The 24,865-nt window shown below is 43.7% G+C and overlaps 1 protein-coding gene across 12 annotated transcripts in view; it reads left to right on the top strand.

The window, feature by feature from the left end:
- C2CD5 (C2 calcium dependent domain containing 5) overlaps positions 1–24,865 on the top strand; it is a 377,832-nt gene that overhangs the window by 276,381 nt on the left and 76,586 nt on the right. For all 12 annotated transcript variants that reach the window (XM_033951251.1, XM_033951262.1, XM_033951260.1 and 9 more), the window contains 4 exons: positions 9,892–10,053; positions 15,644–15,784; positions 17,916–17,979; positions 18,834–18,895. In XM_033951251.1, the coding sequence (XP_033807142.1) occupies positions 9,892–10,053; positions 15,644–15,784; positions 17,916–17,979; positions 18,834–18,895 (429 nt within the window). The remainder of the gene's footprint in view (positions 1–9,891; positions 10,054–15,643; positions 15,785–17,915; positions 17,980–18,833; positions 18,896–24,865) is intronic.

Here is a 24,865-nt window from a genome sequence, read left to right as displayed (position 1 = left end):
AGTTTTTAATCCACGTGAATATTTCACCCTCGATTCCATGGCTCACAATTTTCCGAAGTAGTCGCTCATGTGGAACCTTGTCAAACGCCTTCTGAAAATCCAGATATACATTGTCGACCGGGTCGCTGTTGTCTATCTGCCGGTTTACTCCCTCAAAGAAGTGCAGCAAGTTCTTCAAACACGATCTGCCTTTGCTAAAACCTTGCTGACTGGTTCTCATCAGCCTATGTCTGTCAAGGTGATCAATGATGCAGTCCTTTATCAGCGCCTCTACCATCTTTCCCGGTACTGAGGTCAGACTCACCAGTCTGTAGTTTCCTGAATCTCCCCTCAAACCTTTCTTGAAGATCGGCGTAACATTTGCCACCTTCCATTCTTCCGGAATCTTTCCCGATTTGATCGACAGATTGGCTATTAGTTGAAGCAGTTCAGCTATGGTCCCTTGATGACCCTCGGATGGATGCCATCCGGTCCTGGGGATTTATCGCTCTTAAGCATATCAATCTGCCTACACACCTCCTCTAGACTGACCGACAATCCTATCAGCTTTCCGTCTTCGTTTCAGGCATATAGCCTGATGGGTTCCGGTATGCTGTGTAATGGTTATTGGTTCTTATTTGCACAAATAGCTGAGTAATGCTCAGTAGTATGTTGTTTAATAGTTTATTGTGTTTTCCAATATAATTTTCTTACATGGATATATTGTGACATACACAACCTCAGAAGATATACAGTCAGTTCTTCATTTCAGATCATAATGAAATCCCAGCTCTGGATGGTATAAATTCATAGATCTCCAATATGTATGCACATACAAAACAATTTTCACATTTGACATGTCCAAAAGCAGATGTATCTGATTTGATGAAATGCACTAAAACTCTCTCAGATTTTTATGTTATTATAGATCAAATCTTGGATATTGTTAAAACACTTGATACATTTTCAAAATTTCCCAATAATACAATATAATGGTTTGATCAAAATAGCTTGTGGTGAATATGGTAACACAATGAATGCAGTATGTTTCTGATGTTTATGTTTCCAGTGTAATAGCTGAGACATTCTAGACAGTAGGGTTATTTCCCTTTAGCCACATGCTGCAGAAGGAATCCACTCCAGATTTTTCACTCTGCCTCTATTGTATTTCACTGGGCTCTCTAGCTCCACCTTCAGGTAGTACCCAAGCACCTAGTGTCACCCAATACAAGTGAAGTAAAGGCACCTGTAACAACAGGTTCAAGCCAACTGTTCTGCTCAAGAATTAACAGGCAAAGTAAATGCCAACATAGGCTTCATAGAAGCTCAGAAAGTACTCCCTAATAAAGTGAGCATAAATATAAATTCATCCCTGCCCCCAAGGGCTGACAAGCATCCAAGAATTAGCTTGGAGAAGCATGGACATACTGAAAACTGTAAGCAGGTGCAGTAAAGGCAGGGTGGGAGTCTAGAAAGTCTCATCTATCTACTGGAAAAGAGCTTACTAGGGTAAGTACATAATCTCTTTTTTCCAGTGCAATAGATGAGACATTCTAGACCAGGCTAGCCCTAATGAATATGCATGAGACGGGAGTGATTCCTGGGGATTGGAGGAGAGCGGATGTGGTCCCTATTCATAAAAGTGGTCACAGGGATGAAGCAGGAAACTACAGGCCGGTGAGCCTCACTTCAGTTGTTGGAAAAATAATGGAAGTGTTGCTAAAAGAAAGGATAGTGTACTTCCTTGAATCTAATGGGTTACAGGATCCGAGGCAACATGGCTTTACAAAGGTAAATCGTGCCAAATGAACCTGATTGAATTTTTTGATTGGGTGACCAGAGAGCTGGGTCGAGGACATATGCTAGATGTAATTTACTTGGATTTCAGCAAAGCCTTTGATACAGTTCCTCATAGGAGGCTGTTGAACAAACTTTAAGGGCTGAAGTTAGGACCCAAAGTGGTGAACTGGGTCAGAAACTGGCTGTCGGACAGACGCCAGAGGGTGGTGGTTAATGGAAGTCGCTCGAAGGAAGGAAAGGTGACTAGTGGAGTCCCTCAGGGTTCGGTGCTGGGGCCAATCCTGTTCAATATGTATGTGAGTGACATTGCTGAAGGGTTAGAAGGAAAAGTGTGCCTTTTTGCAGATGATACCAAGATTTGTAACAGAGTAGACACCGAAGAGGGAGTGGAAAACATGAAAAAGGATCTGCAAAAGTTAGAGGAATGGTCTAATGCCTGGCAACTAAAATTCAATGCAAAGAAATGCAGAGTAATGTATTTGGGGATTAATAATAGGAAGGAACCGTATATGCTGGGAGGAGAGAAGCTGATATGCACGGACGGGGAGAGGGACCTTGGGGTGATAGTGTCCGAAGATCTAAAGGCGAAAAAACAGTGTGACAAGGCAGTGGCTGCTGCCAGAAGGATGCTGGGCTGTATAAAGAGAGGCGTAGTCAGTAGAAGGAAGAATGTGTTGATGCCCCTGTACAGGTCATTGGTAAGGCCCCACTTGGAGTATTGTGTTCAGTTTTGGAGACCGTATCTGGCGAAAGACGTAAGAAGACTTGAGGCGGTCCAGAGGAGGGCGACGAAAATGATAGGAGGCTTGCGCCAGAAGACGTATGAGGAGAGACTGGAAGCCCTGAATATGTATACCCTAGAGGAAAGGAGAGACAGGGGAGATATGATTCAGACGTTCAAATACTTGAAGGGTATTAACGTAGAACAAAATCTTTTCCAGAGAAAAGAAAATGGTAAAACCAGAGGACATAATTTGAGGTTGAGGGGTGGTAGATTCAGGGGCAATGTTAGGAAATTCTACTTTACGGAGAGGGTAGTGGATGCCTGGAATGCGCTCCCGAGAGAGGTGGTGGAGAGTAAAACTGTGACTGAGTTCAAAGAAGCGTGGGATGAATACAGAAGATTTAGAATCAGAAAATAATATTAAATATTGAACTAGGCCAATTACTGGGCAGACTTGCACGCTCTGTGTCTGTGTATGGCCGTTTGGTGGAGGATGGGCAGGGGAGGGCTTCAATGGCTGGGAGGGTGTAGATGGGCTGGAGTAAGTCTTAACAGAGATTTTGGCAGTTGAAACCCAAGCACAGTACTGGGTGAAGCTTTGGATTCTTGCCCAGAAATAGCTAAGAAGAAAAAATTTAAAAAAAACAAAAAACAGGTTGGGTAGACTGGATGGACCATTCGGGTCTTTATCTGCCGTCATCTACTATGTTACTATGAGAGAGATTTGCATGTAATGGAAGTGACAGGCATGCAAATCTGCTTCATGCATATTCATTAGGGCTAGCCTGAAAACCCAATTGGCCTGGTGGTCCTCTAGGACAGGGTTGGAAATCACTGTTCTAGACAGTTGCGACATACAAAAGTAGTCCCCCAAAAAGCTAGGGCGGGCTTGCTGCGCCGACCCTTAAAACCGAGGACCAGAAGGCAGAGGTCTGTTTTGCTGCCATGTCCACTCGGTAGAGCTCTGCAAACGTGTGAAAAGAAGACCACATTGCCACTCTGCAGATCTCCTCAGGAGAGACAGATCTAGCTTCAGCCCACGAAGAAGCCACGCTCCAGGTAGAATGAGCCTTGACAGAAACAGGAGACTTGTTTCCTAAAAAGAATGTAAGCTGACATTATCCCAGGACAAGCAGGCAGCATATTCTTGACTGATGGGTGACGGCACCGACGGAGCCCCGGTACGGACACTTTTAGAGTGATTGCACTCTAAGAACTTGGAAAGTTCTAGAGACCGCACCGCGCATGCGCGAGTGCCTTCCTGCCCGACCCCGGCGCGCGGTCCCTCAGTTTCTTAGTTTCCGCGGAGCTAAGAAGTCGCATGTTTCAACAGCTGTTGAAAATTTTTTCCTTCGCCTTCCCGCTCGCGTAAACTTGTTGGGTTTTTTTTGCCCTTCCTTTTTTCTTTCATTTGTAAAAAAAAAAAAAAAAAAAAACTTTTATTTTTTCGAGTTTTTCTTGATTTGCCCCGGCGGGGCCTACTGCCATCATCGTGGCCTCGGCCTTCGATTTGGCAGAAGCCGTTTTCCCGTTCATGCCCCCCCAGCCCGGGTTCAAGAAGTGCCAGCGGTGTGCACGGCCTATTTCCCTTACAGACCCACACAACTGGTGCCTACAGTGTCTGGGTCCGGAACATCAGGCCTCCACCTGCACCCGCTGTGCCACTTTGAAAAAGCGGACTCTGAAAAATCGTGAGATACAACAGAGACTGCTTTTCGATACCGACATGTCCGACCCCGCGTCCTCGACACCGGTCCCGGTCCCTGTTTCGTCGGCACCCACCTCATCGACGCCGCGCGATACCGCGCCGGCGTCGCAGCATGCAGGTAAGCCAGCTAAGAAGCCTTCCCCGCTGGAGCGTCCTCCGGTCTCCATTGCAGAGAGTCCAGTCCTGCCGACCGTGAGGCGCCAGCGGAAGCGCTCCGCCCCTATCGAGGTGAGTCCCTCGACATCGGGCTCCTCATCTCCGGGGCGTAGAGCGGCACCGCAGGTACCGCAGAAGAAAAAGGCGGTACCGGTGCCCTCCCTCGATGATCGCATTGCGGCCATCTTACAAACACAGCTTAAGGATCAACTCCAAAAGCTCCTTCCAGCTCTCCTGACACCGAGCCTTCCGGTGTCGGTCCCCACACCGGTACCGATTGTGGAACAGCCTATATTGTCGGCATCCACTCTTTCGGTACCGGTACACTCGGCCTCATCGGTATCGATGCCTGTCCTCGCGCCGGAGTCCAGGTCTCATCACCAATCGGTGCAGACTTCGGCTCCGGTGCAGACTTCGGCTCCAGTGCAACCGATAACATCACCCGGTACCGCATCGATGAGATCGGGTAAATCGGTACGCAAGTCCCGACACCTGGAACCATCCACTCCTGAGAGTCGGGACCGTGGTTCCCATATTCGGGACCCTGATCTGTGGGGAGATTCTGAAGAACCTTTTCTATCAGAAGGGGAGTGTTCATCAGAGGAAGACGAGCCTGTTCTTCAGGACACTTCATCAAAACCTGATTCCACATCTTTCTCCTCTTTTTTAAGAGATATGTGTGAATCTCTTTCTATTCCTTTGGAGGCTGAGTCTAAAAAGTCTAAAGCCTTTCTGGACGCTCTTGATTTTGACCAGCCTCCAAAGGAATTCTTGAAACTCCCTTTACATGACATCCTGAGGGAAACCTTTTACAAGAATTTGGAGACTCCTCTTACTGTTCCGGGAGCCCCCCGCAAATTGGATTCCCTGTATAAAGTTATCCCTATTCCTGGGTTTGACAAACCACAGCTCCCGCATGAGTCTCTCCTTGTAGAATCCACCCTCAAGAAGTCCTCAGGAGCTAGTGTCTATGCCTCTGTTCCTCCTGGCAGAGAGGGTAAAGCCATGGACAAATTTGGTAAGCGACTTTACCAGAATGCGATGCTTGCTAATCGATCTGGAAACTATGCTTTTCATTTTTCTTTTTATTTAAAGCATCTCCTTACCACCATGGCTTCCTTTGAGCAGTACCTTCCTGTGGGGAAACGTGAGGCTTTTCATCAATGCTCTTCATCTCTTTTCCAGCTCAGAAAATTCATGGTAAGGTCTATATACGACACCTTTGAGCTTACCTCCAGAGCAACAGCCATGTCTGTAGCCATGCGCCGTTTGGCCTGGCTCCGAGTCTCCGAGCTTGATGTTAATCATCAAGACCGGTTGGCTAATGCCCCATGTGTAGGGGATGAGCTGTTCGGAGAATCTATGGACTCAACGACCCAGAAGCTCTCGGCTCACGAAACCCGCTGGGATACCCTTCTTAAGACCAAGAAGAAACCTCCACCTCCACGGCCATTCAGACAGCAATCGGCCTACCAACGGCGTTTTGTGGCTCGTCCCTTGCAGTCTTCCACTCAACAACCTAGGAGGCAGCGCCAACAACAGCGGCAAACACCTAGACCTCAGCAGCAACAACCAGCCAAGCAGCCTCCTCAGCAAAAATCGACTCAGCCCTTTTGACTTAATTCTCGAGGGCATAGCCAGCGTTCAAACATCTCCACTCCTCCCTCAACCGATAGGAGGACGACTCTCTTTCTTTCTCAGCCGGTGGGAAGTTATCACTTCGGACCAATGGGTCCGCCACGGCTACTCTCTCAACTTTCACACCCTTCCGGGCCAAAGTCTACCAAAAGAGTCTGCTTTGCACACTCCTCAATCTGCCCTCCTTCTTCAGGAGGTTCAATCCCTCCTACTTCTGAACGCCATAGAGGAAGTTCCTCTAGAACAAAGGGGGCAGGGATTCTACTCCCGTTATTTTCTAGTTCCCAAAAAAACAGGAGACCTCAGACCAATTCTAGATCTGCGAGACCTCAACAAATGGTTGGTCAAAGAAAAATTCAAGATGCTATCTCTAGCTACGCTTTATCCTCTCCTCGATCACAACGACTGGCTATGCTCTCTCGATCTCAAAGAGGCCTACACTCACATTCCAATCAACCCGGCCTCCAGACAGTACCTTCGCTTCATGGTCAATCACTGTCATTACCAATACAGAGTGCTCCCCTTCGGTCTTGCCTCCTCTCCAAGGGTGTTCACAAAATGTCTGATTGTAGTAGCAGCTTTTCTACGCTCGCACCACCTTCAGGTTTTTCCCTACTTGGACGACTGGTTAATCAAGGCCATTTCATCTCAAACTGTTCTTCTGGCCACCAACCAGACCATCTTTTTTCTACAACTACTAGGGTTCGAAATCAATATACCCAAGTCTCACCTTCTTCCTACACAGAGACTTCAATTCATTGGAGCGGTGCTGGACACTGTCCAGATGAGAGCCTTCTTACCGGACAACCGTCTTCACAACCTCCAATCGCTCTGTCAGCAGGTGCTGCCTCAGCACTCCATTTCTGCAAAGCAGATGATGATTCTATTGGGTCACATGGCCTCCACAGTTCATGTCACACCCCTGGCACGTCTTCACCTGCGCACTCCTCAATGGACCCTGGCTACCCAGTGGTCTCAAGCGACAGACTCTTGTTCACGACACATATCTGTGACATCATCTCTTCGTCAGTCTCTACAATGGTGGTTGATATCCTCAAATCTCTCCAGGGGCCTTCTGTTCCATCTGCCTCCTCATCAACTGGTCATCACCACCGACGCCTCCCCTTATGCATGGGGAGCCCATTTGAACGAGTTCCAAACTCAAGGCCTTTGGACTCCTCAGGAAAAGAAGCATCACATCAATTTCCTGGAACTCAGGGCAATGTTCTATGCCCTCAAGGCCTTCCAACACCTTCTGTTTCCTCAAGTCCTTCTACTCTGCACAGACAATCAGGTTGCCATGTACTACATCAACAAACAGGGTGGAACAGGCTCTCGCCTCTTATGCCAGGAAGCTCAGAGAATCTGGTCTTGGGCCACCACTCACCACTTATTCCTGAAGGCGATTTATATTCAGGGAGAACAGAATTACTTAGCGGACAAGCTCAGCAGGGTTCTCCAACCCCACGAATGGACTCTCGATCCATCGACTCTGCAGTCCATCTTCGCCCAATGGGGCACTCCTCAGGTGGACCTCTTTGCAGCTCCTCACAATCATCAGTTGCCCCAATTCTGCTCCAGACTTTACTCTCCTCACCGTCTGGCAGCGGATGCTTTTCTTCTGGATTGGTCCAACCTGTTCCTCTATGCTTTCCCTCCTCTACCGCTCATGCTTCGGACCTTGTTCAAACTAAAGAGGGAATGAGCCACCATGATCCTGATTGCTCCACGGTGGCCCAGGCAGCATTGGTTCTCCCTTCTACTTCAACTCAGTTCCAGGGATCCATTTCTACTTCCACTGTTTCCATCTCTGCTTACACAGGATCAGGAAACCCTCCTACATCCCAACCTACAGTCTCTACACCTGACAGCTTGGTATCTCTCGGGCTGACTTCAACTGATCTTCTCCTATCTCAGCCTGTTCGCTCCACTCTGGACGCATCCAGGAAACCAGCCACTCTGCAATGTTACCATCAAAAGTGGACGAGGTTTTCTTCTTGGTGTCTCCTACATCATCATGACCCCAAATCTCTTGCAGTGGAAACCCTATTGGATTATCTGCTTTCTCTGTCTAACTCTGGCCTCAAGTCTACCTCCATCAGAGTCCATCTCAGTGCCATTACGGCCTTTCATGAGCCGGTCCAGGGGAAACTCCTCTCAGCTCATCCCCTGGTCTCCAGATTCATGCGAGGTCTTTTCAATGTGAAACCACCTCTCAAAGCTCCTCCTGTAATCTGGGATCTCAATGTGGTTCTCTCCGCTTTGATGAAGCCTCCATTTGAACCTTTAGCTACTACCACTTTCAAGTTTCTCACTTGGAAGGTACTTTTCCTTATAGCTCTCACCTCTGCCAGGAGGGTCAGTGAGCTCCATGCATTAGTTTCTGACCCACCTTTCACAGTCTTTCATCATGACAAGGTGGTTCTGCGTACACATCCAAAGTTTCTTCCTAAGGCTGTCTCTGAGTTCCATCTCAACCAATCTATTGTACTGCCTGTTTTTTTTCCCAAACCTCACTCCCATCCCGGAGAACAGGCTCTTCATTCTTTGGACTGTAAGCGGGCTTTAGCTTACTATTTAGACCGTACTAAGCCCCACAGATCTTCTCCCCAACTTTTTCTGTCCTTTGATCCGAATAAATTGGGACGTCCTGTTTCTAAGCGTACGCTATCTAATTGGCTTGCGGCATGCATTTCATTCTGCTATACTCAGTCCGGACTGACACTGGAAGGTTCTGTCATGGCCCATAGAGTTAGAGCTATGGCAGCATCTGTGGCTTTCCTCCGCTCCACGCCTATTGAGGAAATCTGCAAAGCTGCTACGTGGTCCTCAGTTCACACGTTCACTACTCACTACTGTCTGGATACCTTCTCCAGACGGGATGGACACTTCGGCCAATCTGTGTTACATAATTTATTTTCCTAATGGCCAACCATCCCTCCTCCCTCTCTGTTAGCTTAGAGGTCACCCATGCGTTAAGAATATGCTGCCTGCTTGTCCTGGGATAAAGCACAGTTACTTACCGTAACAGGTGTTATCCAGGGACAGCAGGCAGATATTCTTGCGTCCCACCCACCTCCCCGGGTTGGCTTCTTAGCTGGCTTATCTTAACTGAGGGACCGCGCGCCGGGGTAGGGCGGGAAGGCACTCGCGCATGCGCGGTGCGGTCTCTAGAACTTTCCAAGTTCTTAGAGTGCAATCACTCTAAAAGTGTCGTACCGGGGCTCCGTCGGTGCCGTCACCCATCAGTCAAGAATATCTGCCTGCTGTCCCTGGATAACACCTGTTACGGTAAGTAACTGTGCTCAATGGCCCTACAGATCCATCTGGAAATCATGGCCTTGGAAGCGGGAGCGCCCCACTTAACTGAATACTACTACTATTTATTATTTCTATAGCGTTGAAAGGCGTACGCAACACTGTACATTTTAACATAAATAGACAGTCCCTGCTCATAAGAGCTTACAATCTAATTTAGACAGGACATTTCAGGGTTGGGGAGATTATGGTAGAGGAAATGATACAGTGGTTCAGCACAATGATACAGTGAGTCAGCACAAACAAATGGTCAGAGACGCGAAACTTGTTGGTGACCTCCAGACAACGCAGAAGAACTCTTCCCATATCCAGTTTCTTCAACAGGCGGTCAAGTGTCCTGGAACCTGTCAGTTGAAAGGCAGACAAACAAACTCTTTGCAGTGGGGATACCCACATATGAAAAGTTTCCAGGTGTGTGTTTCCTAATTAGTTGGATTCCTTTACGAATATGGCTGGGGGTTTTTTGTTTGTTTGCAAAATTGAACTATTTTATTATTTAAGATCAACCCAAGTATAGAAAGTATCTTGTTTGAAAGACTGATAGATGACGTTTGTTTTATTGTTGTAGTCTGCCACTGGAGTGTATCTGACAGCTCTTCCAAGCCCTGGTGGTATTCATATTGCTGGGAAGACTCCAAATGATGGTTATGAACAGCATATTTCACATATACAGAAAAAGATCAATGATATGGTTGCTAGAAACAAGGATCTATATGAGATCAACCTTCCGGTAAGATTGTTGTTGGAGTTCTGTTAAGTAAATAATGCAAAAAAAAAAAAAAAGTGTTCTGGACATATTTGTTCTCCAAAGAAAAGCAGGACATCACATTCTCATATACAAGTGATGTCATCTGACAGAGCCCCGTCATGGAGACACACCCCAGCGTTCATTCATTCTAGATACTTTTAGCAGTATCCACCACATACATGTGCACCTTCCCACTCATTATTGTTGTACTGGATCAGGGCATTCTTAGTTTTTGCATAGATCAGAAAAAGCTTGCTAATGATTTTTCTCCTCAGCTTGTGCTATTTTGGGAATTATTTTTCCTTTGTTTGGTTCTTTGGGGCTATTTTTTGCCATGTCTATTTCATGGGACCAGGTACTTGTAGTTTCCTAATGTTTTTCATCATTTTATTAAGATTTATTAATTTTCTGCTCTTCCGTGGGCCTCCTCAGGCCTCAAGCACTCTGGCTAGGAAAAACTCATTTTTTTCAGCATAGCATTGTTTAATTTCACTGTGGCTATTTTTCTTGACATATCCCAGAAAACTCACAGAGGCTGTAGGGCCATGTCCCTTCATGGTGTCTGCAGTGTCTGATATTTCAAGGTATGGAACAGGGGAACCAAATCCACAAACTCAAAAACGTAAAATAAGGGGTGGAATTGTCCTAAATAGAGAGGATGAATAAAAGAGTAATTGAGTTATTGGATGAATAAAAGGACATTTTTGCAATAGATTGTGTCCACCAGTCTATTTAGGACAATTCCACCCCTTATTTTGTGCCTGATATTTGACCATAATCCTTCTTATCATTGTGTTATCAAAAAGAAGCAATAAAAGTCAAGAACAGCATTGCAAAAGTATGTGTTCTCTTAGGCTTACCCTGAAGAAAGCCACAGCATGATGGCAGAAACATTGGTTCTACCTACCCAGATGTAGCAAGACCCAGACAACTGCAACAATAATGCAAAAGTATTTTTGGCGCAAACAAGTCCGAGGAATCTGTCCCCATGGCTTGTGGAAGTACACTGGGGAATGAATCTGCATCAAGGAGGTCTCCCTTTGTTTCAGCATCTAGCATTAGCAGTGCCCATCAGCATCGAACATCCTACAGTCCCTCCCCAAGTACACATAAGGATTCAACGCTGTTATCCCTAACACCAAGTAATACCAATATTGTGCATTGGGCAGAGGTCAAGAAGCACAGCAACTGTCCCCTTTGAAACACAATGTCTAATCTAATCTTTGGTTTATATACCGGGTCATCTCCCAGTGGAGCTCGACTCGGTTCACATGTAATTAAGACTATAATACATAGCAGAAAACATAGGAGAAGGAAGAACTAATTAAAAACTAAAGTACATAAGAAAAGCATAAGAAAAATAACTATAATATTATCATTTTGTTGAGACTGTAGTTAAACCATTTAAAAATTGCAAGAACAACAAAGTTTTCAGGAATTTATGAAATAATTGCAGCTGGCCTAAAAGCCTAATAGAGTCAAGAAGTTCATTCCAGATCTCTACAAACTTGAAAACAAAAGATCGACTGAGCTTCCCAGGAGCACTGGGACATAGGCACTACTGACATCTGAGAGGCATCCGTGCCAAAAGGGTAGCTTCCTTTCCTAGGCTTTAGACAGACACACTAGTCTTCATTGGGTCAACCACCAATTCACCAGTACCTGACCTCACAGAATGTATCTGTACCATGCTCCACTAAGAGATGAGATGCCTTATCACCCAACATGATGCCGAGGCATTGAGGGCATTAGTATCAGCCCTGATGGATCCTAAGCCCGCATTGGAGGTTTATGCCTTGCCTGCTCAGGTACGAGGGTAAATCAAAAAGTAATGGCTTTAATAGAAGTAACAGTGAGCAATTGAACATATTACTTTTCCACATAGTCCCCATGCAAGATGATGCATTTGTTGTATCATTCAACTAGCTTATGCATTCCTGCAGGGAAGAAGTTTTTCAGCTGTTCCTGAAGCCAGGTGAGCACTGCTTCTTTTACTTCATCATGTTTTGTCTTTTATTTTCCGGGTCACAGTGATGCACCCATGTCTCATCGCTGGTGACAATTATTTCCATAATACTCAGACCACCTTCATACCATCTCAAGAACTGGACTGCAACCTCCACACACTGTTGCTTGTGCAGATTAGTAAGCTGTTTGGAACCCATCGTGCACAGACTTTCCTGTATCCCAAGTCGTCATGCATTATGGCAAATGCAGATCCATAGCTGATATCCAAATTTTCAGCCAATTGAGACACAATTATCCATCAGTCTTCTCTAATCAAGGCATCTGCTCTGTCAATGTGCTCTTGTGTGTGCAATGTGGCTGACCTGCAAGCCTTCCCTCTGACATCGAAGGGAAGGCTTCCTGGTCAGCCACGTGCAGCATGCAAGAGCCGCTGCCTGTGTCCCTGCAAACAAGTGTGGATGAAGGCAGGAAGGACTGTTGAGGTAACTGGGGATCCCCTGCTGACCTGGAAGGCTTCCCTCTGATGTTATCTTTACCTCTGTAGGGCAGGAAGGATGGCATGGGAAACCAAGTGGCAGCGGAGATTGAGGAGGAAGGGGTGCAGTGCTGCATACATTCGCAAGCGGCTTGCATACCGCTAGGAGTAAGCGTACCGTGTGTTGAGAAACACTGCTTTATAACATATTCAGAGTAGGAAAAATGTGTATTCATTAGTTCAGATAACCTTGGTGTAACTCAGGTCAGGGCAATATATATTCCTTTAGTCCTAATCAATCTCTGGATAGTGCTATGTTCCTGGTAAATACCAAAACTTGGATTGGAGCAAAGCCGGGCTTTTGTAAGTCCATGAGTATAAAATGGGCTGCTTAGAATTTAGCACTCCCAAAATTCAAAAAGATATAAAAAGAATGGAGTCAGTCTATGGGAAGGCTACTGAAATGGTGCGTGGTCTTCATCATAAGGTGTATGTGGACAGACTTAAAGATCTCAATACGAGGTGCTACCCAAAAGTTTGTTGAATTCAAATGTTAAAAAAAAAAATTGCTTACCAAAACTCCTAGTTTTCACCATCTCCTTTGAAGTAGTTCCCTTGAGAATGTATACAGCGATCCCAGCGTTTTTCCCATGAGTCCATGCATCTATGGAAGTCATCTTGGGTGAGTGCCTTGAAGACCTCCTGCGATTCTGCCTGGATCTCTTCAATCGTGTTAAAACAGCACTCACTTGGGGGAATAGGAAAAAATCACAGGGGGCAAGGTCAGGCAAATAGGGAGGGTGCGTAATCCCTGTAATCTTTCTAGAACTTGAACGAGTCCAAAACTAAACTACTTTGGCTCGGCCCTAAACTTGATCAATTACCCACTTCCATCCCACTGCCCACAGGCTCCTCTCTACAGCTGGAATTCTCTAGCAAAGTTCTGGGCATCACCATAGATTCATCATTATCCTTCAACGACCACCTCAACTCCCTGATAAAAAAATGCTTTTGCAGCCTTCACATGCTGAGGAAAGTGAGATCTTGCTTCCACCAAAAACACTTTGCCGTCCTCGTACAATCCATTATCCTCTCCAGATTGGATTATTGCAATTCCATTTACCTAAGCTTAACAAAGAAAAGCCTCCACAGACTCCAACTAATCCAGAACACCGCGGCCAAACTTATCTTCTCAAAAAGTAAATTTGACCATGTCACACCGCTCCTATCCAAACTCCACTGGCTTCCCGTTATTTCCAGGGTCTACTTTAAATGTGCCTGCCTAACCTTCAAGATCCTCCACGGTATCCTTCCTCCTTTTATCCCTCTATCCTGGAATTCCTCAAATCCAACCTCCACTAGATCCACTCAAAAATTAAAACTATCCTACCCCTCCTTAAAAGGCATCTCCCTTGTTGGTAAACTTGGCTCTTCCCTCCCTTTCAGAATCACTCAGCTCTGGAACAGTCTCCCTTCCCCTCTCCGCAATTTGAGCCCCCTTCTACCATTCCGTAAGCATCTGAAGACCTGGCTCTTCTCCAGAACGTAACCCCGTCCCGCTCCTGTCACTCTCACACCAACCTCTCTTCTCTCATACTTATATAATTCCACTGGAGTTCCGTTCCTTCCCTAACCATGTAAACCGTGTCGAGCTCCATCTGCGGAGATGATGCGGTATATAAACCCAAGATTTAGATTAGATTAGATTAGAACTCAGGAATTGTAGAACGAGTGATGTGTGAGCGGCCTTCTGTTCACCGGTTAGCATTCTTGGCACAAATTTTGCAGAAATGCGTCTCGTGTTCAATTCAATTCGTCCAACAAAATTTGTTGAACTATCTTGTATGACTGTCCTATTTTACAAACATCGTGGATAGTTTGCCTACGATCTGCAAGGATAGTCTCACAAACTGTTGCTATGGTTTCCAGTGTTGTGCTTGTTGACGGTCATCCAGAACGGTCATTGTCATGGACAGATGTTCATCCATCCTTTAAGCATTTGTACCAAAGAAAGGTTTTGCTTTGGCACATGGCATTATCTCCAAAGGCTTCCTGGAGCATACGATGGATTTCTGCGGCAGTTTTTTTAAAGTTTGAAACAAAATTTGATGCAGAATGTTTGCTCTGTAAAATCTGTCATATCGAAATCTGCCAAGTCACTATAACACAACCTTACAAAATCGCACAGAACAAAGCAATGCAACCACTCAGCTGCACACCTGTTGGCACACTGATTCACAAATCATACTGCTAGACACCTCTAGCGGTGGAAGGATATACAATACCCAGTTTGCGCACACTGTTCACATTCTCCAAACTTTTGGGTAGCACCTCATATGTATACTTTGGAGGAAATGTGGGAGAGGGGAGATATGATAGACACGTTTAAATACCTATGTGGCGTAATTGCACATGAGTCAAATCTCTTTCATTTGTAAGGAAGCTCTGGAATGAGAGGACATAAGATGACGTTAAGAGGTGATAGGCTCAGGAGTAATCTAAGGAAATACATTTTTACAGAAGAGGTGGTGGAGACAGTAGGATAGGAATGCGAGATCTCTTAGAGGAAGAGATAATAGTTACTGTGGATGGGCAAACTGGATGAGCTATTTGGCCTTTATCTTGCCATCATGTTTCTATAAATTGTTAGTATGTGCTAAATTGTTACACTTTAGTCAAAGGACCCCTTCATGCTTTATTACTGCTACTATAAGTTACAAAAGAGTGATGATCAAGACTTCTTTCTCTGTGTTAATGTCTATTGAACGGATGTCCAATTTTCTAAATGGTTTAGCAGCAGCATATACTTTCACGAGCATTTTATTTGATGAATTTATAGTTTTCACTATTAAAGTTGAGTTTTTAACCTTTTTTTTTTAAAAGTTTTTAAAGAATGTTGGGTTTCTACTTTGTGGAGGACTTCTAACAAAATAAATGACTGCAATATATACATTTTGTAAGGATCCATATTTATAATGGCAATGGTGCTGACTCTGTTATTAAAAATAGGGTGTTCATGGTATTTAGTAACAGTAGAATCCCATGAAATAGGAGGACATTGCTGGGACAAGAAAAATATAGAACTAAAATACTTAAAACAAATTGTAATCCTTTTAATTCTAATTACAGGAAATACCAGAGGAATTTGTAGGATCACCCATTCCTGAGCCCAGGCAACGGTCAAGGCTTTTCAGATCTCAGTCTGAAAGCTCTGATGAAGCTACAGAATTAGATCTTTCACATGGGAAAAAAGATGCATTTGTCTTGGAGGTAGAGTGGCTCTTATTTAAGTTATGGAATGATCTCTCCACTTTGGTTCTCAAAGACTGCAAAACAAACACCCCAAAACCTGGTTTATAGGATCTTCATAGAGAATGTTAATTAATTAGTTAAACTGAGCCAAAGAACCTGGTTAATTTGCAAATTTGTATTACTTTTTAAACAAGACTGTTTGCTGCGTCATTGCGCATGCATGGTGACCGACAACCAGGCCACAATCCCACCCCCTACCATCAGCCCTAACACGCTGCTCTGTCAGCCAGCACCTGGCAGCCCTGTGGTGGCGTGAAGAGAAGGGGAATAGAAATGGCAGACCTATAGAGGAGAAGACTGGAGGGAGGGCGAACTGGGAGAGAGCACTGACGTGGGGCTTGCGTGGGAGGCTGGATGATGCTGTAGCATGCATGGAGGAATTGGAGAGAGAGGAGAAATGCCTGACCTATGGAGAGCTGGAGGGAGAGGAAAGAGGTGCTGGACCTGTATAGGAGCGGGCTGGAGAGAAAGGAAAGAGGGTCTGGATCTGCAGAGGAGGGGGCTGAAGAGAAGGGAAAAAGGTGCTGGACCTGCAGGGGAGGGAGCTGGAGGGAAGGGAGAGAGGTCTTGGACCTGCAGAGAAGTGGGCTGGAAGGAAGGGAGAAATGTACTGGATCTACAGTGGGAGGGAGGGCGGGAGGGAAGGGAGAGTGATGCCAAATCAGGGGATGAAGGAAGAAGGGGTCAAATGAGAGAGAGAATCAGATGGTGGAAAGGAGAAGGGAGAAAATCTGGAATGGATGAGGTCAGAGAGGAGAGGGACACTTGGTATGAGGAACAAAGGGAAGATGATAGGCATTAGATGGGAGCCTAGGAACTGGGATGCAATGGGGAGATGCCTCTCTGCATCCATATGTCATTCCCGTACATCGATACCTGGCATGGAGGATGGATGTGGGGTGGGGAAATATGGGACTAGAGAGGCAATACTGAACACAAAAAAAGATACTAGACATGGGGGAGAATATGAGCACCGAAGGGAGAAGCTGGGCATGGGGGGGGGGGGGAGACATAGAGAGACAGAAGAGTGATAATGGATGTAGGAATATGAACATGGGAAATACTGAACAAGGAACTATAGAGACATAGATGGAAGATGTATGATGGACATGGAGAGAGCAGAAATTTCAGATAGACCAAAAACCCTGGCAAGTGAGTTGAGAAGACATAGGGAAGCAGAACCCAGAGACTGGAACCAATAGGATTTGAAAAATAAAATGGCCAGACAACAAAAAGGTAGAAAAAAATTATTTTCTATTTTGTGAATAGAATATGTTGGAATGTACAGCTTGCCAGAGCTGGTGTTAGACATGGTTGGGGCCTAGGACAGAAAACTGGAAAGGAACCCCAAAATCTATTACCAGACTGACTGAGCTAACTTCAGCTTCTGGTAGGCTTGGGGCTTTCTCTGGCTAAGGAACCAAGATCAATTGCCCTAGTTGCACTCTCCTAAAACCGTCCCTGGAATGTGGCATTTTATATACATTTTGCATAGGAAGAAATGTCTTGTCTTGTTTCTCTGATACTGTAATAAATGCAAGGTCATGCAAGGGGTTTTATTTTAATTTATGTTTATAGTTTGTGGTCAGTTATTCTATATTTGGCATTAGTGATCTTTGTGTGTGAATGAGGTATTCTGTTAACATGACTTTTTAATGTAGCTTCTGTAGTACTTTGGCTTGTTCAGTTTTCACTATAGACATACTGATATTAGAGTCCCATTGTAATATTTAGGATCCTTGTTTTGGAAGTTAGTGCTGGTTTATGCTTGATTTCAGGAATTGTGTGTGTGTTGCACAGTATTTCCGTTCAAAATATTACATATTAATCACAATTAACATTTTTAATCTTCCTGCAGCCCTACTTTTATTTATTACTTAATTGAAACCTGCTATATATTTGGGGGCTGATATTCATCCCTTGGCAATTAAAATAACAGTAGATATTCAGAACCGATATCAGCCAATGCTGAATATCCAGTTTCAGTGCACATCAGTGCACATCCAGTTAGCAGCGAAATTCTATTTTTCTGTTCTTGTAATATAGATTGCTACATTATTACTTTAATATTCAGTATGTTTGCTTTCAGATTGATGATACAGATGCTGTGGAGGATGTACATGCCTTACTGACAGATGTTCCACCACCTTTAGGTATTGCTGGCTTTCCCATTGATGTTACTTTTTTGCTAAAACCATGTGTCTTTTATCAAATAGAAATTTGTGGATTCCGGATTTCTAAGCCTCAGCATCAGACCATTCTGAAAATGTGTTGGTCTATGTCTATCGACCAACAGGTTGAAATAGAGAATACAAAATTGTAAGCTCTGTCCTATTAAATCATTATCTCTCATTACCTCTGGGATGCCTGCAAATTGTAGGTAGTTCCAGAGAAACCTATTTTCTAAATCCTCAAGCTTATCCTCTTGTGTAGCCAGTATGGCCTTCAGAACTGGCGTTAGCCCAGTAAGTCACCCTCCCCACTGGACACTCTTACACCTCTACTTCACACATGTAACTTGAACAATTTGCAATAGCCTGTTGCATAACATCCAGCTGATTTGATAATTTCTTATTCCAAGTCTAATGCATTCACCACTGCTTAGGTAAATTCCATGATCATTACATCAGCCAAAAATGTTAGGCCTGTTTCTGTTCCATCCATCCTCCACAGATATGTGTCTTTCTTTGCTGATTTGAATGCCACATTCTTACTTATCTGAGTAAGATATTTGTCCATACACGTGAAACTGTAGTACAAGATGTGAATGAATAGCAATTCCTAAGGAAGATTGCTCAGTGTCATGGTTAGGGGAGAAATAGCCATCAGAACAGCTGAGAAACACATCTCTCCCTGCTCTCTACATCACATGATGCTGAATGGTGCTTTATGTATGATGTGCTTCGTAATAATAGGCATTAGAATATAAGTATTGGATACTTTTCAGGCAGTTCTATAGTTATGGTATGTACTGTATCTGTAAACTATACTCTTTAATTTTTTTTAGGTTTCTATAGCTGTAATACTGAAATTATGCCAGGCATAAATAACTGGACTTCTGATATACAGGTAATTAAACCTTTAAAATATTAAATATTTTTACATGGTCTATAAAGTTGCCTGAAAAAAGTAATTAGGACATGGATATTTGAATTATTTTTGTTTTATCACCATGATTTTTTTCAGATTCTGAATGCTATATACAAAGATAATTGAGAACAAAATTGATTATATCATATATGATTGTGTGATTTCAAAGAATTTAAATCTTATTTCATTGTCTTCTTTAATGAAACTACAGTACCTTGTAAAAGTCTTCACACTCTATTAAATTTTTCCCTTTCTGCTGTCTAGAAAAATATAATTCAAACTGTATTCAAGTAGAATGCTTTTTTGACTGATCTACACAACATATTCTAGGAACACACAAACAATAATTAGGAAAAGAAACCAGAATCTTGATTGCATAAATTTTCACATCCTACCTCATAGCAAATCCAAAGTAATTCTGCTTCCAAAATTTGCCTTAATAAGATCCAAAATAAATTACATAACGATCACCAGTGTCCAGGCACCAAAGTTAAGCTTACTTAAATATTTATTGATGACGAATTAAATAGTAATATAGTAAATGATGCACATAAAGACTTAAACTGTCCATCCAGTCTGCCCAACAATCACACTCATTAATTCATTTTAAATTGTTTTTCTTTGGCATTTCTGGAACATAGAAGTCCATCCTTTACTGTCCTTAGGATCCAACTACTGGACTTACTGTCGAAGCCAGCTACAGCCTATCTGGATCACGGTGTCATTTGTGGGACCCAGACCATAAGAGTCTGCCTGTCATCCTCACATTCCAAAGTACTGGAGTTTCCATTGAAGCTCTCTCCAGCTCATCCTATATCAAATTGCTATATATGGTAAACAGATTGTGCGGGTCTGCCTAGTACTTGCCTTAGTTCTTCATAGCTGGAGTCACAATCTAAGCACCACTCATAAGAACATAAGAGTTGCCATACTGGGACAGACCGAATGTCCATCAAGATTAGTATCCTGTTTCGAGCAGGTGCCAGCCCTGGTCAAGTATCTGGCAAGGTCCTAAAGAGTAAAACAGGTTTTTTTTTTGCTGCTTAACCTAGGAATAAAGAGTAGATTTCCCAAGTCCTTCTTAATAATGGCTTATGGACTTTTCTTTTAAGAAATTATCCTTGACACATCAAACACACGTGCAACCATTTCAGTTTTGTTACTTATGCCATTCAGATCTTCGGACACTGTCACCTAATAGTACCTCTCCCTATCTGTGCATATTAGCTACTTCTTGTACAATAAACTCTGTAATCTTCACCAGTGGGTTTGTGTATCCTCTCTAGCTCTGAGCTGTAACATAGTAACATAGTAGATGACGGCAGATAAAGACCCGAATGGTCCATCCAGTCTGCCCAATCTGATTCAATTTAAATTATTATTTTTATTTTTATTTTTCTTCTTAGCTATTTCTGGGCGAGAATCCAAAGCTTTACCCGGTACTGTGCTTGGGTTCCAACTGCCAAAATCTCTGTTAAGACTTACTCCAGCCCATCTACACCCTCCCAGCCATTGAAGCCCTCCCCTGCCCATCCTCCTCCAAACGGCCATGCACAGACACAGACCGTACAAGTCTGCCCAGTAACTGGCCTAGTTCAATCTTTAATATTATTTTCTGATTCTAAATCTTCTGTGTTCATCCCACGCTTCTTTGAACTCATTCACAGTTTTACTCTCCACCACCTCTCTCGGGAGCGCATTCCAGGCATCCACCACCCTCTCTGTAAAGTAGAATTTCCTAACATTGCCCCTGAATCTACCACCCCTCAACCTCAAATTATGTCCTCTGGTTTTACCATTTTCCTTTCTCTGGAAAAGATTTTGTTCTACGTTAATACCCTTTAAGTATTTGAACGTCTGAATCATATCTCCCCTGTCTCTCCTTTCCTCTAGGGTATACATATTCAGGGCTTCCAGTCTCTCCTCATACGTCTTCTGGCGCAAGCCTCCTATCATTTTCGTCGCCCTCCTCTGGACCGCCTCAAGTCTTCTTACGTCTTTCGCCAGATACGGTCTCCAAAATTGAACACAATACTCCAAGTGGGGCCTCACCAATGACCTGTACAGGGGCATCAACACCTTCTTCCTTCTACTGACTACGCCTCTCTTTATACAGCCCAGAATCCTTCTGGCAGCAGCCACTGCCTTGTCACACTGTTTTTTCACCTTTAGATCTTCGGACACTATCACCCCAAGGTCCCTCTCCCCGTCCGTGCATATCAGCTTCTCTCCTCCCAGCATATACGGTTCCTTCCTATTATTAATCCCCAAATGCATTACTCTGCATTTCTTTGCATTGAATTTTAGTTGCCAGGCATTAGACCATTCCTCTAACTTTTGCAGATCCTTTTTCATATTTTCCACTCCCTCTTCGGTGTCTACTCTGTTACAAATCTTGGTATCATCTGCAAAAAGGCACACTTTTCCTTCTAACCCTTCAGCAATGTCACTTACATACATATTGAACAGGTTTGGCCCCATCACCGAACCCTGAGGGACTCCACTAGTCACCTTTCCTTCCTTCGAGCGACTTCCATTAACCACCACCCTCTGGCGTCTGTCCGACAGCCAGTTTCTGACCCAGTTCACCACTTTGGGTCCTAACTTCAGCCCTTCAAGTTTGTTCAACATGAGGAACTGTATCAAAGGCTTTGCTGAAATCCAAGTAAATTACATCTAGCATATGTCCTCGATCCAGCTCTCTGGTCACCCAATCAAAAAATTCAATCAGGTTCGTTTGGCACGATTTACCTTTTGTAAAGCCATGTTGCCTCGGATCCTGTAACCCATTAGATTCAAGGAAATACACTATCCTTTCTTTCAGCAACACTTCCATTATTTTTCCAACAACTGAAGTGAGGCTCACCGGCCTGTAGTTTCCTGCTTCATCCCTGTGATCACTTTTATGAATAGGGATCACATCCGCTCTCCTCCAATCCCCAAGAATCACTCCCGTCTCCAGAGATTTTTTGTAGGTACTTCAAAACAAACCTTTAGCTCCTCCCTAGGTATATACATCCTGTTACGTGCCTTAGAATTCCAGTCTGTTCTTGCAGCTCTGACTGCTGGTTTGTCTTTTCTGCTCATGCTTCATTTTACATTTCTAGCTTTTTTAATTTGTCCTTTAGCGTGGGTTTTGCCTTTGTGCTGTGGATTCACCCTTTGGGGACATATTTTGGCGAGAGATCGCAGACTTTGGTATTTACATTATCTGCTTTGGGGGGGGGGGGGGCACTGTTAGCAGACCTGCAATAAACCCCTCAGACAGCAGGTCAGATCGGGTCTCCGGGATCAGGAGCCACCTCATCCTGTGTTCGTCCATGATAGGGTAGAGCGCAGGCTGCTTTGGTTCTGTGGAGGTACACTGGGATCGGAACCGGACTGCGTGTCTTCCCTAATTTTCCTGTGAGGTCCTGAGAGTCCCTGTCTAGGGTGATTGGGAAGGTGAGGCGGTCAGAAGATCTGAAATCCAGTTTTTATCAGCTCCTAAGGTATGTGATCTCTCTGCTTGCTCTGTGTTAGCCGGCTGCCATTGATTTTTATTGCAGCACATGTCTCTATGTACTTACAAGTTTGGCAATTTGGGGGGGGGGGTCCTGGAAAGGGGTTTTTGGGTTGTTTCCCTGCATGCCGTATCCCCTCCCCCACCTGTAAAATCTAAGCCATTTTTCTAGGTTTCCTGTGATTTTCCCGGGCTGTTTTCAGGCAAAATTGCCACCCGCGGCGTCCATCTTAGATTTTCTTTAAAACTTTTTAAAGTATATTTTTTGCCCTTAGAAGCTTTGTTTTTGCTCCAAACTTCACAGATGGCCACTTCATGCCTCAATTACGGTGGATGGATGGCGGATTTGCGGCAGAAATTCACTAAAATAAAATAAGACAATTTCAGGTCTATTATTGTAAAATGAAACAGTTTACTCCTCAGTCAAACTATCCAAAGTTAGTGGTAGTGTCACTATAAGGCCTAAAATTCCATAAGAACTACACAGGTCTCTGAGTCTGAGAAAATACTGGCAGTGCAGCAATTTCACAGTTCACAAACATGGCCTTCATGGGATGGTGGCAAGAAAGAAGTCACTACCAAAAAAAAGCCACATTTAGGAAGTTCTGTAAGTATGTTAGAAAAAGGTTTTGGTCTCCATGCTAAGTGATTATGTGTAGTGTAAAACAAACACAGCACATCACCTTTCCAAGTTTATTAAAAACTTAGTATACCACTTAAAAGCAAACTATAAAAGTGGTTTACAATATAACAAAATTATACACACAGGAAAGAATTATAATGCTAGTATAGGAAAGAGAAAGGAAAAGATCACAGCAATATTAAAAAAAACCAACAAAAACAAACACACACAAGCTAAAAAAACTGACCCTACCAGCAGGGAAGCCCAAACACATCCAAGTGACAAAGTGGTACAGTGCCCCTATGAATCATATACTTTATCAAAAAATAAATTTTATGTTTAGTCTTGAAAGCAGATAAGGAACTTTACATTACATTACGGATTTCTATTCCGCCTATACCTTGCAGTTCAAGGCGGATTACAAAAGATTTGACTGGACATTTTCCAGTGAAGATACACTTTTTTTTTTTTTTTAACAACAGAGGAGATATAGCTGGAAAGATTCCGAGGGGATTTACAAGTTGGATAGCAAATTGACAGTGCTGAACTGTGTGATATAAACAAATAGATTACATTTGGAGTAGGTAAGATTACAATACATTTCAGGGATCTGTTTACTTGGTATGTGATTTGGGGAGGATTTTATAGGGGAGAATTATCTGGAGGTAGGTGAAGAGGGGTTAAGATATTTGGATGAATTTTTTGAAAAGCAGGGTTTTGATTTCTCTTCGGAATGTTTTGAGGTCGCCCGTTGTCATCAGCAGGTTAGAGATGGTATGGTCGAGTTTTGCTGCTTGTGTTGCCAGAAGGTTGTCAAACATTTTCTTGCACTGTGTGCCTTTGAGTGGGGGGAAGGCAAAAGGGTTTGGTGTTCTTCTGTGTCTTGAGGTGAAGATCTGGTTTAAGCGGTTGTTTAGGTAGGAGGGAGGAAGAGCCATTTAACGCTTTGAATAATAGGCAGTAGAATTTGAATTGTATTTGTGCTTGTATGGGTAGCCAGTGAGAGTCTAAGAAGGCAGTTGTAATGTGATCATATTTTCTCAGGGAGTAGATCAGTCTGAGGGCGGTGTTTTGTATGGTCTGAAGTTGTTTTATCATCATGGCAGGACAAGGTAGATAGAGGGAGTTGCAATAGTCCAGTAAACTTAAGACTAGGGATTGGGTGATTAGTCTGAATTGTGCTGGATTGAAAAATTTTCTGACTTTACGTAGATTTCTCATAGTTAGAAAAGCTTTCTGGGTTGTCTTGTTGATTTGGGATTGCATTGTGCAGCATCTGTCTATCGTTACTCCTAGGAGTTTGAGTTCGGGTTGTATTGGGTATTTGGTATTTTTGATTTTCAGTTCTGTGATGGTAGGAGTTTTGGCCTTTTCTAGCAAAAGGAATTTTGTTTTTTCTGAGTTTAGTTTCAGTTTGTGGTCCATCATCCATTTTTCCACTGTATCTAGGGTTGTTTCTAGCTTTGCTGTGGTGGTGGTCTCTGATGGGTCGAAGGGGAGGAGTATGGTGATATCTATCGTCTGCGTAGCTGAAGGATGTGACATTTAGGTTTTCTAAAGTGGCTCCTAGGGAGGAAATAAAGAGGTTGAAGAGCATAGGTGAGAGAGGTGATCCTTGTGGAACTCCGCAAACTTATATTCAGAGGAAATGAGTTCCATAACATAGGACCTTGCACACTAAAATTTTTTTCCTCTAATAGATAAGAGGTGGAATATGTGTCAGGAGGTATCTGTAGGAAATGATCCCTTGAGGAATGAAGGGTCCTAGCAGGATTGTAAGGTACTTGAAATTTAGAGAGATATTTAGGATACTTTTTCACTCGGA

Source organism: Geotrypetes seraphini, chromosome 7 (genome assembly GCF_902459505.1).
Source record: "Geotrypetes seraphini chromosome 7, aGeoSer1.1, whole genome shotgun sequence".
NCBI classification, from domain to species: Eukaryota; Metazoa; Chordata; class Amphibia; order Gymnophiona; family Dermophiidae; genus Geotrypetes; species Geotrypetes seraphini.
The sequence above is the reverse complement of the archived record's forward strand: the minus strand, read 5'-3'. Positions and strand labels throughout refer to the sequence as shown.